This window comes from Alosa sapidissima, chromosome 9 (assembly GCF_018492685.1).
Source record: "Alosa sapidissima isolate fAloSap1 chromosome 9, fAloSap1.pri, whole genome shotgun sequence".
NCBI classification, from domain to species: domain Eukaryota; kingdom Metazoa; phylum Chordata; class Actinopteri; order Clupeiformes; family Clupeidae; genus Alosa; species Alosa sapidissima.
In genome coordinates, this window is record NC_055965.1 from 25759940 (window position 1) to 25779423 (window position 19484).

At 40.8% G+C, this 19484-nt stretch overlaps 3 protein-coding genes across 6 annotated transcripts in view; all 3 read left to right on the forward strand.

Moving 5' to 3' along the window:
- The window catches only part of LOC121719545, a 29455-nt gene that overhangs the window by 5376 nt on the left and 4595 nt on the right, over positions 1-19484 (forward strand). The window contains exon 1 of one of the 3 annotated variants that reach the window (XM_042105279.1): positions 5007-5150. The exons of the other annotated variants lie outside the window; for them this stretch is intronic. Coding sequence (XP_041961213.1) covers positions 5114-5150 — 37 coding nt within the window. The 5' untranslated portion in view covers positions 5007-5113. Of the gene's footprint in view, positions 1-5006; positions 5151-19484 lie in introns of those variants that run through there. 3 annotated transcript variants of the gene reach the window in all.
- LOC121719572 lies at positions 421-4774 on the forward strand. Of its 2 annotated transcripts, XM_042105321.1 has the most exons (7): positions 421-685; positions 1142-1468; positions 1775-1888; positions 2568-2654; positions 3084-3148; positions 3367-3433; positions 4083-4233. In XM_042105321.1, exons 1-7 carry the CDS (start codon positions 619-621, stop codon positions 4133-4135), a joined length of 780 nt encoding a protein of 259 aa, XP_041961255.1. In that variant the 5' UTR covers positions 421-618; the 3' UTR covers positions 4136-4233. The 2 variants fall into 2 exon arrangements, with proteins under 2 accessions (XP_041961255.1, XP_041961254.1); XM_042105320.1 differs by lacking the exon at positions 3367-3433 and having other exon boundaries at positions 4083-4774.
- On the forward strand, positions 8255-19296 carry LOC121719602 (polymeric immunoglobulin receptor-like). The gene is made up of 5 exons (XM_042105374.1): positions 8255-8339; positions 14522-14839; positions 18493-18816; positions 18956-19009; positions 19149-19296. The coding sequence occupies exons 1-4, from the start codon at positions 8294-8296 to the stop codon at positions 18976-18978; spliced, it is 711 nt and encodes a 236-aa protein (XP_041961308.1). The 5' UTR covers positions 8255-8293; the 3' UTR covers positions 18979-19009; positions 19149-19296.

A 19484-nucleotide genomic window follows, 5' to 3' on the forward strand; every position in this document is an offset into this window, starting at 1 on the left:
TTACTTTCTGTATTCATGGTCCCCACAACACTAAGCAAGCAAAACATGCAGCTTAAGACTTTTGCCCAGTACTACCCCCCCCCATATTGTCCCCACAATACCGAGAAAGGAAAACATGCAAGGCAGCCCAAGACCTTTGCTCCAGTACTATATGTCAGAGTGGGGTCAGACAGAGTTCACCACAACAACAGCTACCAAACCACATCCTTTACTGGATCAAACCAAACCCCTAGCTACAAGACTACACCGAGAGCACAACAGAAGTGTTTTAGAAGCAGCTTTAGATGACAGGTCGAGTTGTGCGCTGCTCTCTCGTAAGTTGTGTCCAGTTCCATGGATTATAGTGGAATCTGATTGTTGCATCACATGTTCTGCAGAACACTTCACTTGCGCACCTGATGTACTGTAGCCCCACGGTAAGACTTTTGCACAGTACCATTGTGAGGTATAGGTCAGAGTGGGGTCAGACAGAGTTCACCACATCCTTGTCTGAAACAGACCAAAACCCACAGATGTGAAACTCGGCATGAGATTGGCCACAGACTCCTATGAAGTGACTGTTGAAGAAGGTTAAAAACGCACACAAACACACAGAGACACACACGGCTACATGCCACTATGAAGGATCAAAGGACGCCTAGGAACTGTGTATGTGTCTTTCTCATCTCCCTCTCTCTGGTCTCAGGTATGTTGTGTCTTTAAACTCGATCAATATGAAATAACATGAAGATGCTGGCGCAGAGTATTAAGACATGTCTGGACTTCTTTGTTTCTCTTAGTCACAAGGCAGACGTTTAACAGACTCTTCAGTAGCCCTAAATATGAAGTACAGACATTAAAAAATATGGAATGAAGATGCGACATCACAGATAGCTGGCAATTCTATAGGATCTCTCTCTCTCTCTCTCTCTCTCTCTTCCTCCTCCCTGTCTTAGTTGAAGTTTTCAGTTCCACATAGGTAGTATTTCTGACTTAGCTTTAAGAGAATCCTAAAATTAACAGGTGAAAGTTGTGAGGGCGGCAAAAATAAGTAGTTCAGATTAGTCATTGTATGCCTAACACTGCTTAATGTCATAAAACCACAAGCAGCTCTGGGTCGTGAACTATGATAATCTCACACCTTCTGCTCTTTATTCTTCAGTTGTGTGGTGTCAGACAGAGAGGACGATGTTAAGAAAACTTGTTGGAAAGACGGCCATCTTTAACTGCCCGTATGAAAGTGTGTACAGAGACTCCCCCAAATACCTTCAGAAGAAAGAGTATAATGTCACACTTGTTAGATCTGATGGACAGAAGGCTTCGACAACTGTTGGGCGATGCATTTTGTATGACAAGAAAAAGAGCAGCAGGTTTGATGTGCACATTCTGCATTTGACCCTCAATGACACTGGAACGTACGTGTGTGGAGTGGAGGCAGGAGGAGGCAGAGACCAACAGGAGACCGAACTTGAGGTCTACGATGAAACAGGTATTTGTGTATGCAAACTGAACTTGATCATGAACATGAACTCAAAATGAATTCTGATTCTGACATGAAAGATAAGATAAGAAGCTTTATTGTCATTGCACACAGGACACAATGGAATTTCGTTTAACAGCAATCCCTATAGCAGCTATGATCAGTATGAATAAATAAACAAACAAACAAATAAATAAATATGTATAAAAATCTGAATAAAATCTGTAACAACCAAAAAAGAGACATTTGACTATGCTTCACCTGTTATTCAGTTACTCAGCAAGATTTTCAACTCTATTCCTCTTTCTTTTCGAGGTCAGACAACGGTGAGATATGATAGCATAACCTCACTTTTCAACAGAACAACAACAACAACAACATCAACAACAACAGCAACATCTCCATTCATCACTAAACTCTTGGCTCCTGGTAAGCAGATATGTAGCAGTCACTTGCTATGACAATCATATTAGCATATGCAAGTAATGTGTACGCAGATGTTAAACACACACACACACACACACACACACACACACACACACACAGCAACACAGCAACACAGCACAGCAACATCTTCAAACTATCCCGTTCCAGGTTTTGGTGAGCTTCATTCATCACACTTCCTGTGGTTATCCCATGTCCACTAAGACAAGTCAGCTCTAATGTATAGTGTGGTGGTAGTAGTAGTATGTATAGTATGGTGTGTTGTATGCATGTATAGTAAGATGCTTTCATCTGCAATGCTACACTATGCAATGCTATGTTACGGCTTCTACACACAGTTGCGTTCAGTCAACGCATGCCAGTGGGTGTTCCCGACGGTAGCTATGAAAATGACTTGAAGCATAACCGTAATTTGATTGGTTGGTGCCGTCCGTCGATTTGCCGGTGCCGTCTGCTGCAACAGCTGAACTTCTCAACGCGAGCGACTGGAGAAACGCGACGCAACGGACCCACAATTCAGTTCGGCAATGACGTAAGCCCATGTAAAGTGAATGGGATGTGTCTCCAGCACTGCAACGCACGCAGCTGTGTGTAGAGGCCGTTAGTCAATTGTACTGTATGCAGCAATACGGTGATACTATATTGTGTATTGCACCATGTATAGTTCTGGCAGCAGCTCCAGTGCTGGTGTTGATAGGGATCGGCATAGTCTGCATCAGGATGAGAAGGAAGACAAGAAGATCAACAGAGAGTAAGTCAAGCGTGTGCAATCACATACATACACTTATGGGCACAAACACAAACACACACACACACACACACACAGGTGGGGAACGGAGAGGAATGCAGTTCCGCCACCTCAGATAATTTAACAATAAATATATAGTCTTTCATACCAAAGATATATAGCGCGATGATATTGTTAAAATAAATGGTGAGTTAATTTTTCGCATGTACAGAGGTAACCAAAAAGCTAGCAATTATTGTCCAAAAAGTATTGCTACACCACGATACTCAATATGTTGTCTAACGGTGAGTCATTTTTCCCTGTTGCACCGACACTGATTTTAGGGTTCCCCCACCTGCTAAATCCCACTTTAACCACTGTGCAAGCACACACACACACACACACACACACACACACACACACACACACATAAATATGTCACATCTGTTGCAGGGTCGCAGGCTCCTCGAACATCAAATGACATCAGTCTGACATCAAATGAAAGAGCTATATTGCAGGTAAGGCTCATGTTCTGTGTGCTTCTTAGAGAGCTAAAGTATGTGTACTGTAGTAAAAAGAACATCGGCATAGTCCACTCAGAACTGAGTATATTTGATCAAATCTCCACTGCGTTTTAGTCGTGTCTGGTATTTTCACTTTTGTTGAGCAGTACTTGTTTTTTCCCCCTTTTCTCATTCTTATGAGTCATAACCACAACCACTCTGATATTTTGCAGATGCTTTGGTCCAAAGTGACTTACAGTGACATCAATACACATTACATTGACATTTTAATTAAAACAGGTAATATTAAGATCAAATCTAAAATACCAATATTATTGGACTAAACATAATAATAATAATAATAATAATAATAATAATAATATTTTAATTAATATGTATTAATTTAGTAGACACTTTTATCCAAAAGGACTTGCAAGGCCATGTCATGCCAACCACTCATATGTAAATTATACTGCAAGGGCCATTCTCCACAGAGCCACTCAGGGTTAAGAGCCTTGCTCAGGAGCACGATGGTGAAAGCCAGAAAATGAACCCACAACTTTTTCTGGCTATTGCATTCTAGCCCAGCTCCTTAGCCACTACACTACCATCGCCCGGTACACACAGTAAAGATAGAAACCGAAATCAGGAGAAAATATTAGTTGGAAACAAGGTGGATATTCATGTGAAAAATGGCCAGATTTCTCCTTTAAGTGCCTTGCTCAGGGGTACAACGGTGAAAGCTGGAAATTGAACTCATAACTTTTTCTGGCTGCTGCCTTAGCCACTACTCTACCACTGCCCCCTAGTGCATACAGTGAATATAGAAACTGATATTCTTTAACGGATAAAATGTTTGAAACAAGGTGGACATACATATCTCTGACCATGTTTATCAAGTGACTAGATAAGAGCACCCTTAGTTTCCTACTCTTCTCTCTGTTCCCAGGACAACATTTATGCTCAAGACACACCCTCCACTCGGCCGCTGTCCAGCTCTGATCTGATCCAGCCCTCCTCCATCAGCAACCTGCCCGCATCTCATTCAAGCCTCATCCTCTACCCTCCCGTGGCCAATCAGAGGCCGGCGCAGATAAACACAGACTCACACATCCCTGTCTACTCCCTCCTTACACTTCCAGATGAGGCCTCATGAGAGAGTGTGCAAGAGAAAGTATGAAAACGTGCCACTCTGTATAAATTAATCATTATAATGAAGGCGTAGTCAAGGATTTTACATGATTTCAAGTCCAAATATGTTTTGTCACATTCAGAAATCTCGTCACGGCTTGGTCTTTTTTTGGCCCCCACCGTCGTTGCCTAACCCTAACCTTAATATGTAATGTACATTTTTTTGGCACAAAAGTGTCTGCTATACATTTAAATATAAACATAAATACAAACAAACATGACTTCCTGCACAATCCCTGAGCGCACCTTTAATATTCTATATTAATCATGAGAGAGCTTGTTAATGTTAATTAGAGTTTGTGAAAACCACAAGATAAAGAATGTAGTCAATATTTTTACATACATATGCGACTAATACACAGTCTTAAACTTACACAGTTTTATATTTCATATAATGTTGATATTTTGATATTATTTTCTACAGCATGCAGTGCAGAGAGAGAGAGAGGGATCAGTAGTGCTGGGTCTATTTGGGAGTTTAGCCTTAGTTCTAACACTGTTCCGGTCAAAAATGACCGATTTATACATTCCCTGTACCATGCATATGGCATTTTTCATCAGATTGATATCCTTATGATATCCTTCACAAAAGGCTTTTGAATACATAGAATTGTTTAGGACTACTTTCTTTGAATTTTGAGTGATCTAGTGTGATCTAGTTCTAACTTAGAAACACTTTTTTGTTCACGGTCAAAAATGACCGCCATAGGAAATGATTGGGAAAGAGTATAATTTTCATCCAGGAGATAAAAGACATCTCCTTACATACACTCCTACAACTTACCACCAATGTTCCCACACACATGCATGCATGCACACACACCCACACACACCCACACAAACAGACACACATACTGTAAAGCACACACACATGTACACCCACTGACAGACACACACACACAAACATGTTGCCACTGTGCATGTGAACCACCAGTGAGTGTTTGCACACATTCACGCACATACAGAAACAAACACACCCACACACAAAAATCATGGCAATTCAAAGATAGCCTGACGAGCCAGACCCACATTAAAATGTAGGGTCTGGGCACTCACCGTTCGCAGTGCTCAGTCCGAGGGGCGGGATAATCGGTTGTCTTTCAAATTCCCTCTGCACGCAATAGGACAGTGCTGAGTCTTATGGTATTCCCACCAGTGGAGCTAGTGGCTGGTTCAAACTTTTGCCAACTTAAAACAAGCTTAACTCGTGTCACACTGTTGGCCAACAGCAAAATCCATCTTCTTTGTTTTCAAGTAGCAGGGAATTCAAGCCAAACCGTTGCAACTCTGTCATCATTCATTATGTTAAGCCCGCCTAACGACTCTATACACGATTTGATTGGCCTGATAGAAGTTTAATTTTTCGAGCTCATAAGCCAACGGAGAGTTGCTAGACTAGCCCTGGAAGCAAGGGCAATTTGCTGCCGCTAGGGTGCGTCTAGATTTCTAGGCTAATTCAAAGACATTCCAGACAGCAGAAATAATGTGTTAAATCTCACATGCAATCTGTGTTGGGAAGGTTACTTTAGAAATGTAATTGATTACTGTTATAAGTTATCCATTCTAAAACAGATATTTATGGTCCTTAATTATGATTAACTGAATCACATTTGATGCTGTTAATCCAGCATACATGTAATCCATGTTGACCACATTTTTTTCTATATTGGCAACCATTCTCATTATCTATGGATAAATTATATAATATGAGTATATTGCTGCGCTACCACAACTTGATATAAAAATTAGAGCATAAAAATTACTGCGTCTCGGATTTATTGTGAATGGACCATTTAGTACACCACAGTGAAGTGTGCGGTATGCAGGGGAAGAAATATTGGACCAGTAATTACTGGTTTGTTGGTCAGTATGAATCCTTTATGTATCAGACAGTATGAAACATTAGGCCTACCACTACTGCTGCTAATATCAAATTAAGTTGCACAGATCATCAAAATCACATATTGTTTTTTTTTTTTTTTTTTTTTTTTTTTAAAACATGGGAGATCAGGAACAGAAACAAAAACCGAAGGAGCCTTTTTAGTCCCCATGCAACTCAGCCATTCAGACTGAAACTCATGTATTGGGAAGGGAACGTTCATCACTCGTTTGTCTGTCAACAAAATGTGAGAAAAATGTGAGTTCATGTGCAGCCCCTTCCCCTTTTAGTGCAGTTTTCACACAGATGTACCCGTGCCGACAGAAAAACAGAGAGTATATATATATATATATATATATATATATATATATATATATATATATATATATATATATATATATATATATATATATATATATACACATCCACACCATTAGTTCAACATCCAACAATCATGTAATTTATACCTTAACACACCTTTGTAGAATTAAGTTTATTATTGTCCTAAACTGAAGAAAATTAAAACCTAAAAATACCAGACTAAAGTGACTCAAATCTGTTTTTTGTTTTGCTTGTTGTGACACTTATTTTTTTCAGGGCTGTGTAAACATACCAAATATTCACTTCTTTATGTGGCTCCCATTCATGACAATGGTCATTCATGAGTCAAGCCATTTCATTCAGTCTTTTGGGTATACACATTGTCCTTTCTCAAAGGAGTTGCTTGCAAATACAGTATATATATTTGGGAAGGACAGGAACACCTTTACAGAGCAAGGGGCTCTGGCTCAAATTAGGTGAACATACATTATGCGCATTATAACTTTACTGCCCAACCCGCGAAAAAGGTAAAGAAAAGAAAAAAATAAACCAAGTTTGTTGCAATTTGCGATAGAGAAAAACACAATTATGGTAACCTACTAACAATAAGGATTTGCACACAACACTCTAAATACATTGCACTGCTGTTTTGGTTGTCTCAAACTTTTAGATGATTGGCCTACGCAGTCAAGGACTTTTAACACTCGAACCAACTCGACTCGTCATGACGTGCCTTAGTCCCAAAGAGGTTGAGCACCTCTGCATGCATTAACTGAATCACTGTTCCAAACAGTGCTTTATTTTTTTAAATAAACCTACAGAGGAAAGCAAACAATTCAACATTTTAAACATGTGTAGACCACAGAGGACAATCTCAGAATTGACCCATCCAAAGTCATGCCCGAAAACCGCCACAGCCAAACGTTATCATGTCATGACAATGCTACGTTTTCATATTTTATAGTCTATGGTTTCCATGCACACCATATTCTGGTTTTATTCGGAATAATGCCATTATATTCAGATTGCACATGAGAGCATGTTTTTTTTTTTATTGTTGTAGGATAATATTGAACGATTTCACAAATAAAGCCTAAAAAATTGTACGCACAGTGTGTACAGGATTACGCCTGCCGGTGCCACTGTTATCTTCATCTGTAACATGGCACCTAATTGGCTAACTTAAGTGCCTGAAATGGAACCTGTGAAATGGCATTTTGAAAAAGATGGGTGAAAAAGATTAATTTATTTCTGAAAAAAATAATTGGCTAACGTAGCAAGCCAATGTAGTATGGGCCAATGAAATGAAAGGGGAGCAGCACCTCCTCACTCTTTCCAATTCTGTGTAATACCTCCTTGAGCAAATCACAATTAGCAGATAGACATGGTGTTTTAGAATATAGATACATTATCATCAGAATATATTTGTAATTCCAAATGAGAACTGTCAACATCAAAGAATCAAGCTTTAGAATTTGAACACAGCCTCAGAGACACACAGCCATGAGAGAGAGAATAGTCACACATTTCCACCTACTGATTTAGGCTACTGTGTAAATACGGAACATCAACCCCCCACCCCACATCTCTTACTCAAGAGTGAAATTAGAGTGAAATTTACAAAGAAGGAAAAGGGGCTTATGAAGAACTATGAGGTATGTGTGGGAAAACGTGACCACAGACACATGGAGGACAGGATGTTGGAGGAACTCATGATGTATAAATAAAGACACACAGACTAGCAGACTGATAGCAACTTGGACAAACAGATGAACATGACGAGCTTCTGCCTACTCACTCTCATCATAATAACAGGTAAGGTCTTCCAATACATCCATTCATCGTTAGCACACCATGTCATTTTTTTTTTTTGGGGGGGGGGGGGCTGCTTCCTGAAGTGTTTGCATCAGGGTTGTGCAAAATTTGAATTGCAATTCTGATTCCTGTTTGATACCTCAACTGAAATGCAATTGAAATTCAAGAATTGAATTGGAACTTAAGAGCAAGTTTCAATTAAATTCTAGAATTTTGCACAACCCTGGTTTGCATGCAAAGATACGTGTAAACAAGTATTTCTTTTTTTTTTACTTTCAACCACACATGACCTATACAGTAAAATGTATACAGTGGGCAGTGCTTCGACTTGGCCAGCTTCACTCGCGGTCCGCGCGTGGGATCAAGCGGTATCACGCGACTTTAATTTGTATTTTTCCAGTGAGACGCTGCAACAACCCAAACAACCGGTAGATGGCTCAAGTGAGCAGGGTGTCTCGTAAAAAGAAATGGAGCCTGGAAAACCCTACACAGACTTCACTACAGACTTTAGCAGACTGGTTTAGAAATAATGTAATAGCCAGAAATATGCCTGCCCTGCCCTAATAAAGAAATATTTGGTTAACTGCGAGTGAATCCCGTTTGCAGCCGTAGACGCAGGACAAATGAAACATTCTGGTTTTCTCCGAGTGCAACGATGATAGACAGACATCATTTGGAGTATTAACCTCCGTTGCTCAGCCAAATGCCTTCCTGTTACGTCCTGTTATCACGGAGTTACAGGCGATAAACGATTTTTGATGGTCACAAGTTTACTTCATTAGGGACTGTTTGTTATTTATTTAAGGGGCTACCGGCGGAGTTTTGGGAGCATTAGTCCAAAAAGACGTGACCCTCCCTCGCCAGCAATACATTTTTCTATGACCCTCCAAAGTGATTATGAAAAAATCACTGTAAACTTTTTCCGGGTTTATCGCCTACTGTATTTTAACGTTTTCACATATTTGGCCATACGCCGTTTATCATAGGCTATCACGAAACCAAACTACAAAGGCGAACACTTTAACAGGGGGAATTAATTGGGCATGAATCATGCTGAACGCTATTTCGCTACCTTAGAATAATAAGGTTCTATCTGCGTTTTGAGTAGGTACAACCGGGACGATTGAAACGGGGACGAATGAAACATTCCGGTTTTCTCCGAGTGCAACGATGATAGACAGTCATCATTTGGACAAAACATGGAGCATATTAACCTCCGTTGCTCAGCCAAATGCCTTCCTGTTACGTCCTGGTATCACGGAGTTACAAGCGATAAACGATTTTTGATGGTCACAAGTTTACTTCATTAGCGGTTTATTTTTTTGGATTATTAAAGAGTGTTTTTCATTTAAAGGGTTGACTTCGTGCTTATTCAGTAGAGCATGTAGTGCTCTCCCCAATCCCAGACGTTCACATTGCATGTTTGTTTGTAATGGATGCAACCGCGAGATAGGCTATGCATTTGACAATGAGTTGTTAACAGAACCAAGACATATAGCCCAGCAGCAATCTAGTTAGTGACTGATCGTTATTTATTGAAGGGGCCACCGGAGGAATTTTGAGTGCTTCAGTTGGAAGTTGCATGACCCTCTCTTGCCTGCTAGAAATTGTTCAATGACCCTCCGACAGAATTGTTAAAAAAGACATGACCCTCCCCTGCCAATTGTCTTCCGCCCGCGCCACAGCCACACACTTTGTGATAACGTTCTTAAATCAATCTTTCCCGTGAGCTTGCATACCAGTCCTTCCTTTTCAAATGTGTTGCGCCTGTTTGCACAATTTCACAAATAATCATATGTGATTAATAGTATGACAAATAATCCCTGTGCACGGGGACCGTAACAATGCATGCCAACTTTTTCCGTGTTTATCACGTATTTTAACTTTCCCCGCTGTCTTGCCGTTTTAATGTTTTCCCGTAGAATATCCTATATTTTAATACTCTCATAACAGCCCTGCCATCGGGCCTGTCTCTGTGTTGCCCTGTTGCTACCCCTTGCCCTTCCAACGAAACAGATGTCTTCAAATCATCGTTTTCTTTGCTTGAAGGTGAACTTAGAGTGATGTTAACCTATTTAAGTTTAACGGCGCGATTGTCGCGAAAGCACGATTCATTGGCGCTTGCATGTTCGGCCTTATGTCTACGTGCGCACCTGAGGCTACTCAGCTGCAAGATAAATAATTTCCCCTGTTTGTATGTTCACTGCAAGTTGGCCTACCATAACTTACCAACTCTGCACTGTAGACTGGCTATTTATATTTTTCTGTGAAATAAGCAAATGTATTTGTTCAACTTTATGAAGCAGAATTACGCATAGGGTACTTGGAACATAATACATTTGACAAAGGAAAGATGAATGTTGCTAGTGACAAAATATTAACTTTCAGTGTTTTACGATGTCTTTGTCATGGGGAAGTGTTTTTCCCCATGCATTTATTCTAGGTTACTGTCAGTGACTGCCGTGAGAGAAGCGGGTTCTGTGTTTCGTTCATGTCAGTGACTGACGCGAGAGAAGCGGGGTCTGTGTTGTGTTGTGTTGCGTTGCGTTAATTTATTTTCATTGGGCATACCGTGCCGTGCCGTCCACAGCTCTTCAGTTCTGACAAAGCCAAAATTACTCCTTTTGAAACAATGAGTGCAGGAAGCGCGTTTGTATGGTTATATTGCTTGACGGAGGGGGGGGGGGGGGGTGTCCCAAGCAGCTTTCAGCCATAAGGCTACTTTGAGAACATTTCAATTCACCCGACACTAATATTCAAAATGTTGAAAACTATTTCGGCATAGCCTATAAAGCAGTTTAATTAAATGGAATGTCAGTTGTAAACAAACGAGCTACTTGGTGAGGCTTGGCCTCACAGATGCGCTCGTGCCTTAGATGGCAGGAAAAATCTTCACGATAGGCCTATTAACTAACCACCCGATTCACGTTGGCTGGGGGGAAGGGGGGCCTTCAGACAATTGTGCCCAGTTAATCCGGCCCATCCCCCAAAAAAATCACACCTTCCCACCTCTGACAGCTTAAAAGAAGTCAAGAGGACTCCTTACTCACAGACCTATTCACAAACCTGCTGTTTTGAAATCCTATGCAGCTACAGGAGCTTCCAATCGCGAGGAAGCAATTTTGCATTGTAGGCATAACTAACATGCAATAACGCCGCCAACAACAACCAAAACTAGGCTAATCATTGTCAACATGTAAATTAAATGTAACATTATTGTGAATCAAATTAAAATGTTCTCTTTTGCAAACGTAGGCATAGTAACAGAATAATTTAATAATGTTACAAAGATACTACATCAATCCGTATGTTTCATTGGGCTACTAGGCTATTTGTTTTGCCTTGATTCATTTAGGCTAGGCCTTTTTATTCAGGGGCCGTATTCACAAAGAATTTTAAGGCTAAAAGTAGCTCCTAACTGGCGAATTTAGGAGCAACTCCTAAAAATAATGGGCGTGTCACTCCTAACTTTAGGACTCCTAATTTTTTCACAAAAAGTAATTCACGAAGCATTTTAGACCTAAAAGTAGCACCTAAGTCTGGGACAGCTTAAGTCGAGAGGACTCCTAACTCACTAAGACCTATTCATAAACAGCTTTTTTGTGGCATTTTACGTTGCGATGTTTTGAAATAGCCTATGCACAACAGGAGCTTCCAATCGCGAGGGAACAATTTTGCATTCATAAAAGGGATGCAATAACGCCACCAACAACAACCAAAACTACTCATTGTTAACATGTAAATGAAATGTAACGTTTCATTGTGAATCAAATTAAAATGTTCTCCTCTTTGCAAATGTAGCCTAGGCATATGGTGACAGATTAATTTAATAATGTTGCAAAGGTAGGCTACTGCATCAATCCATAGGCCTATGTTTCATTAGGCTACTAAGCTATCTGTTTTGCCTTACTCTTTATTCATTTAGGCTAGGCCTTTTTATTCAGTTATTAATCATCTTCCGTCCTTCGCACTACTTGTGTAGCGCACGCATTCTCCGACCTGTCACCTGTCAGTCATCAATCAAGGTGGTCACTTCAGACAAGCTCGTGCATGAGTAATGACATCATCCATAGCCACGAAGACTCACTCCTAGTTTAGGAGTTGTCTGAAAGGCTTTGTGAATAACTTTTAAGAGAAAACTCCAATCTAAAATCTGTAAGTGCGATTTAGGAGTAGCCTACTCCTAGTAGTAAGATAAAAGCCTTTGTGAATAGCCTACGGCCCCAGTTATTCATCATCTTCCGTCCTTGTGTAGCGCACGCATTCTGAGACCTGTCACTCATCATCGTAAGGGAGGTGTTTGGAATCATGCCCGCCAGCCCGCGTTACAATCATCAGCCAATCAGCCAATCAAGGTGGTCACGCTTGCCCATTTACCCAAATTAATGGTCGAATATTACTGATGATCATTGTTATTTAAGAACATGCAGTGTGCGTAGGGTACCAAAAACGTCTTGCTCGTAAAAAAGCATCATAACGCACATTCTGGCGGGTCTGTTATTTACTGTAGGCTGCGCAAACCACATGCCTTTATTTTGGGCAAGCCTGCATTCATTCATTCATTCAACCTTTATTTATTCTCGGAGGGTCATTGAGGGAAGCCCTCATTTTCAATGAAGCCGAAATTACAGAAGCGAAGCAAAGCGCCCCACAAACAAGACAACATTCGAGGCCTTCTGTTGAAGAATTTTATATAAAGCCTGCGCTGACAGTAATCCTCCTGCCCCTGATAGGCCTACCACAGCTGTGGATAGTGTGGAATGTTCAAGTAATAACACAATCCAATGTGTGTCTCAATTGTCCCCCGCTGACCACCTCACACATTTCTCTAGATTTTGCAAAGAACTTACATGACACAATGTCATAAAATATGCCAGTTTTAGGACACAGAATAATGTTTGTAATGATACCAGGTAGGCCAGGTATTGTCGAAGGTGCATGGTGAAGTGAAATTCTTACTTTGGAAAACAAACATTTGCCGATATCATCGCCGATCATCAGAATATTGCAACAGATTCTGTGTTCTGGACTGTAGGTAACTTGTTAAGCCAGTGGTTCTCAAACTTTTATTTCATTCCCCACTTTGATCAAGGGGCATGACTGATGATAGTGGAGATAACGTGATATCCCGAGGCTTTTGCAAGTCAGCATCTTCGACGGTAGTCTATTAAAAATATAAGTTTTCAATGTCCTAAACGGAGAGCCATACTTTATTGTTTTTAACGATCTCTATGCTACTCACAAAAATGTAGGCATGGGGACATGATGAAGTAGGTTATCCAACTGTCGTGTGTTAAATTATTGTGATTACGAGCCAGTGGTTTTCAAACATTATGCGTGACTCGGACATCTAACTAAATGCAACAGGCTCATATCGTCCTCGCATTCGCAAAAAGAGGACCAGTGTTTTGTCAAATTGCAAATAGCTATTCGTTTTAACTATTTGTTTTATGATGGTAGCCTATACAAAAAGCACTTCATACTATCTTAATCTTGGAATATGGGGAGGGAAGTGGCGCGTCTGCAGTCAGCCAAATATGAATGTTATTCTGCGGCATAAAGCAGATGTAATTGTTTATTGTACAGAAAAATAAAAATGACATGTCAAGCAGTCAATTGACTACATTGCAGTCAAGAAGTAGGGCAAATTAATTTACGAAACCAAAACGTGGGTCATAGTTGTCTAAGCCTCTATTGCGTAGCCTGTTAAAAACATCGCCAGATAGTATTAAATCGGCAACAACATTGTTTTCTGCAGAAGCCTACCCAAGGCTACAGATTAATTCTGAACAGTTATTTCTGTACTGGCTCAATTATCACACCACTGTTTTGATTTGCGTAGTTGCGTTAACCCCAACACTGACAATAATGTAGACAGCACATTTCGATTTTCGTGTAGTCAAGCCTTAAGCACCCAAGTAGCCTAAATCGAGGTAATGTTTAATTATGCATGATGTATTTTGTTATTGAATTCGTAGGCTGGGATTACTCTCGGCAACAATTATGTAAGGGACGGCAGGCAGAGCGATGTACAGTGGCAGAGCGACGCACAGTGGCTGAAAGTGGTACTAAAGCTTCACGCAGCTTCACGCCGCGTAATGCGCGAATGAAGTGGTCATTTGAAAGCGATGCCCACTGTATATGCTGACCACTCTTTCTTTCTTTATCTTCCTCCATTTCAGTTCTACATTGTGGTCACTGTGATGAGCCAAAAACAATCTCAGGCTGTGAGGGTGAAACCGCGGTAATCAAGTGTCCGCTTCAGAGCAAAGACCGACTCGCCTCAAAGTCCCTCGTGAGAAGTGTCATCGGAGACGCGCAGGAAGTCATCCGCTCCGACGGTCGTGTAAAATGGGCCCATAAGGGACGTGTATCTCTGCAGGACCAGAAGAAAAAGAACCGCTTCATCGTGACCATCCATAACCTGAGAGTGGACGATGCTGGGACCTATCAATGTGTGGCTGGTGGCTGTATGTCCAAGCAAGTGAAGCTCAGCATGGGTACGTAGCAGCTTTTCCACACACACACACACACACACACACACACACACACACACACACACACACACACACACACACACACAAACAGTAGACTTATAGCATCAGACATCCACTCACAAGCCTGGGTAGTTACCTCAGGAGTAAAACTCCCAATACAATTCTTACTTACTTGCTACAGTAGATGGAGGTGAGTTGACTTGAGTGGAAGTAGACCTTATGCTGAGCCAAAAAAAGTCAGATTTCAAAATATACCAATGTCTACTGAAGAAAGATTTCTAAAAAATAAAGAGATATTTATTACAGTTGACAAATAAATGCAACCCTCAGAAGTTTCAAAACTTAAATGAAGCAAGGATGGCACAGATACACTAAGGATTGCAGTGCCGGCCCGAGCCTTTTGGGGGCCCTAAGCAGAATTTGATTTGGGGGCCCCCTCCCACAACGCAGAGTCACCTGTGCTTGGTGATAATTGACAACTTCACACTATAATGTCATATTATAAATTAATACAGTGAGGTTATGTATTAATACAGTGACTGATTATGAACTACTGTCCCCCTGGACACAGATGCATAAGGACTCGGTAGGCTCATTCAGTAATCCATCCTTGCTCTCATGCCAAAAATGTTTTGGGGCTCCGCTCTAGACTTCTGGCCCCATGTGCTTGGTAAACCAATGTATTAGTTGTTATTTACACCAACCCTGTCACCTTTTAATCTTAGAGGGTACTAATTTATTTATTATTTACAGATTTATTTAAAACATTCATATTCAAAGTGAAGCACTAAGGGTGGTTTACTGAAGTTGAATTGACAAATAACAAAATACAACAGCATTTGTATTTGTTGTAAACAAGTACATCCGTTTAATGACTTGTTTTTCAACAGATTTGCAGAACAGATCTGCAAATGTGCATTAAATGAGCAATCTTCAACTACAAAATAAAACCAAAATAGACATACATTAATAATCAAAAATAAAATGTCCCAAAAAATAGATACTTATTCCTACTTCGTTCCTGGCTTTCAGGTATCTGCAACTCTGCAGTGGACGAACCTGCAATGATTAAATAAATACATAAATAAATAAAACAAAAACTATGTTAAATGTGTCATGTCATATTAACAGGCTACAGTATGTAACCATTTGCCATCAAGAAAACCTCACCTTCTGTGTCATCAGCCATGGAGGCAGACACTTGATGAGGTAGAGTTAGGTAGAGATAGAGATGTGCTCCAAAGTATTTCAACAGTGTCTCTGATTTTTTATTTTTTTTTGCTATCATTACTTACACTCATCAACAAGCAATTCCACATGTAACAATTCATATTCTATTGGCAAATGAGGCATAATCAAAAGTATACTTAATTGCAGTATGGTGAACGCTTAACATGGTGATCTACTGCAGCCTAAATATTAGGGTAGCACCGCTACATCACTTGCCACTATCTTAATCAAATGTAAGTCTATTTTCATCACAGAAGTCTCCCCACCCAACATGGTATATTTTCTCAAACACTACCATCTCTCTCCAAAGATCTTAGAGAAGAGCGCACATACTGTTCCATCTTTGCCTATGAAGCTGGAACGTTACCGATGGCCAGAGTCACGCTAGTCAGTGGGTTGGGGTTGGGACTGGGAGCCTGGGCTTAGCCTGCTGTTGCTATCAGACTTACCACTATGTCACATATTATAGAACAGTAATAAACTATCAACACTTTCAGGTGCGAAATCAGAAACAATCCCTCTGTGGTAAATTTGCCTTCAGCTACAGTACGTTTTCATGTAGCTACTGTAGTGCTAATGTCCACTTCAGTCAGCTATCGATAGCTAACTTTAATTTACAACATAAGCCCACCTATGGCTAGGGTACATGCTTGATTAAACATCCAAAACAATCCCAATATCCTTGACATCTGAAATACACCTAGATAAATATATATTAATGGGAGACATTTCTCTGTTGATGGCGGGGATTTAGCTCTGGTGATGGCTTATATTAGATCATGACAGCTAGCTAGCTGCCTCAAGCACAAAACATACTGTAAATAATATCATGCAAACATACCATACTTGTATCTGTCATGCATCTTGCTCGTTTTTCTCCTCCTCTGTCATTTTCTTCTTACTGTTTTCGGCACCAGAGGGATACGTCCTTTTTTGTGACTTTTCTTAACATTACCGTCTCTTCCGATTTTTTAACTTGATGCAGTGTCTGCACGAATTGTCTATGCACCTGAGGTGTCTAGTTTATGCACGTGACTCAAAGGCTGGCAGACACAGTAGAGGTAGGCAGGCATATTGATCATGAAATCAGAATTTTTATTAATTGTTTCATTAATTCATTCATTGATGTCACTTGTTTACGTTATTTATTATGTAAAAAAAAGAAGAAAGAAACTCGATTGGGGGCCCCCTGGTGGCAAGGGGGCCCCAAGCAGCCGCTTAGTTCGCTTATGCCTCGGGCCGGCCCTGAAGGATTGTCAAGAGCAGAGAGTGTGGTGCCAGGATCTGAACAGGTGAGGTCAGAGTTGGTCTCTTCCTACTCCGACCCCACCCGTTGGGAATAGCTTCAGCCGTAGATATTAGAAAGGTAGATATACCATATTGTCCGTTGAGTTCTATTAGGTGGCAAACGTACGTGGGCGCCATATTGCTGGAGGCAACACCTTTACTTTCTATGGGCAACACTTGCTGGCAATCAGAGACACCTGTCTGATTTCCAATCAGAGACACCTGTTTCTCCATTGGCCTCCAGTGATTTTTGCTCCCACCAAGGTGGCTTCACTATTTATGTATGTTCTGGAGCCCAGTATCTAGCTTTGTAATATCTATGGCTTCAGCTATCCTTGTCTAACAATGCCAAAACTATTCTTGCCACTAGAGGGGGGTAGCTTGGAGAAAAAAATAAGCATTCCTGTGACTCAACCACTGCTTCCACTAGAGGGAGTTAACTTAAATAAAGAACATAAACCTTCCAATGGCCTCACATGACCAACCACTGGAGAGGGGTAACTCAAACAAACAACAAATAAAACATGTCTATGGCCCAGCATTTCCAGACACTAGAAGGGGTTAACTAATGATAACAAAGAGAAGAAGTGAGACCACAGAATAATATAATAATTTCCGCTCCTACATTGACTAATGCTTGATCGTGACTAACATTCAGAAATAAGATTTACACCACATTGGTATTATAGTGTAGCCTAGAAATCTAGACGCGCCCCTAGCGGCAGCAAATTACATTTGCTGCCAGGGCTAGTCTAGCGACTCTCCGTTGGCTTGAGAGCTCCAGAAATCGAAACTTAATCAGGCATTGAAATTGTGTATAGTCGTTTGGTGGGCTTAACATAATGATTGATGGCAGAGTTGCAACGGTTTGGCTTGAATTCCCTGCTACTTGAAAACAAATATTATATTGCGTCCTATTGCGTGCAGAGGGAATTTGAAAGACAACTGATTATCCCGCCCCTCGGACTGAGCACTGCGAACGGTGAGTGCCCAGACCCTACATTTTAATGTGGGTCTGGCTCGCCAGGCTAATTATAGTGTTACATTGTCTTGTAATGGCCACTTCTAAATTAAAATCTCTCTCTCTCTCTCTCTTTCTCTCTCTCTCTCTCCCTCTCTTTCTCTCTCTCTCTCTCTAGCTAGGGACTCTCCTCACTGTAGCCTTATTAAAGTCACAGGTTACGAAGGAGGCAAAGCTGCCATCAACTGTCCATTTTGGGGAGACTACAGATTTGCCTCAAAGCTACTCGTGAACAGAAGCTTCGGAGGTGTACAGGAGGTCATTCGGTCCGATGGACGTGCACAATGGACCCACAGAGGGAGAGTATCTCTGCAGGACAAGAAAGACAGAGGCATCTTCACCGTGACCATCCGTAACCTGGCCAGAGAGGATGCTGGGAAATATCAGTGTATAGCTGAGGGGCGTGTGTCTGAGTATGTTAGACAAGTGGAACTCACTGTAGGTACGTAACCACATCTATATGCAAGTTGCAACAACTCCATGGTTCTAGATGGATTATCTCTTACACGGGGGAAATGGCAGTTTTTAGACTGTAGTTATATGTACATGAAGGTACTTTTTTCTGATCTTCTATTTGCCAGCTCACTCACCACCCAGACATTAGTCATCAACCAGACAAGACTAAATCTAATGAGGTGAGTGAACAGCCTTATGGGAAATGTAGTGTTTTGATGTTTAACACACACACACACAAACTGAGGAAAACACATACACATGTATTGAAACATTATGGCTTAAATCTGATGGAAATTCAAACAAAGAGTTGACTTATAGGACACTGTTTATCAAGAGAAAAATCCCACCTGATGAAGTTTATCAGACCACCTGCACCTGCCACAGTCTGACCGGATCAATCTACCATGATCAATTGTTCATGCTTCAACCTAACACAAGCAGTATGCTGTATCTTGACCATATTAAACATTTTCCTCAGAAATAATGTTGTTTGTGTAACCCCTTCTTAACGGGTGTGTGCACAGGCACTATTACAATACATAAACAATTAATTAAATGGCGCAAACAGGATCCTGAAGGTCTCAGCGGTGGAATGGTGAGCTGACTGAGATTCCTGAATACCAGTAGGCTAACAATTACAGACAATAAATTCAA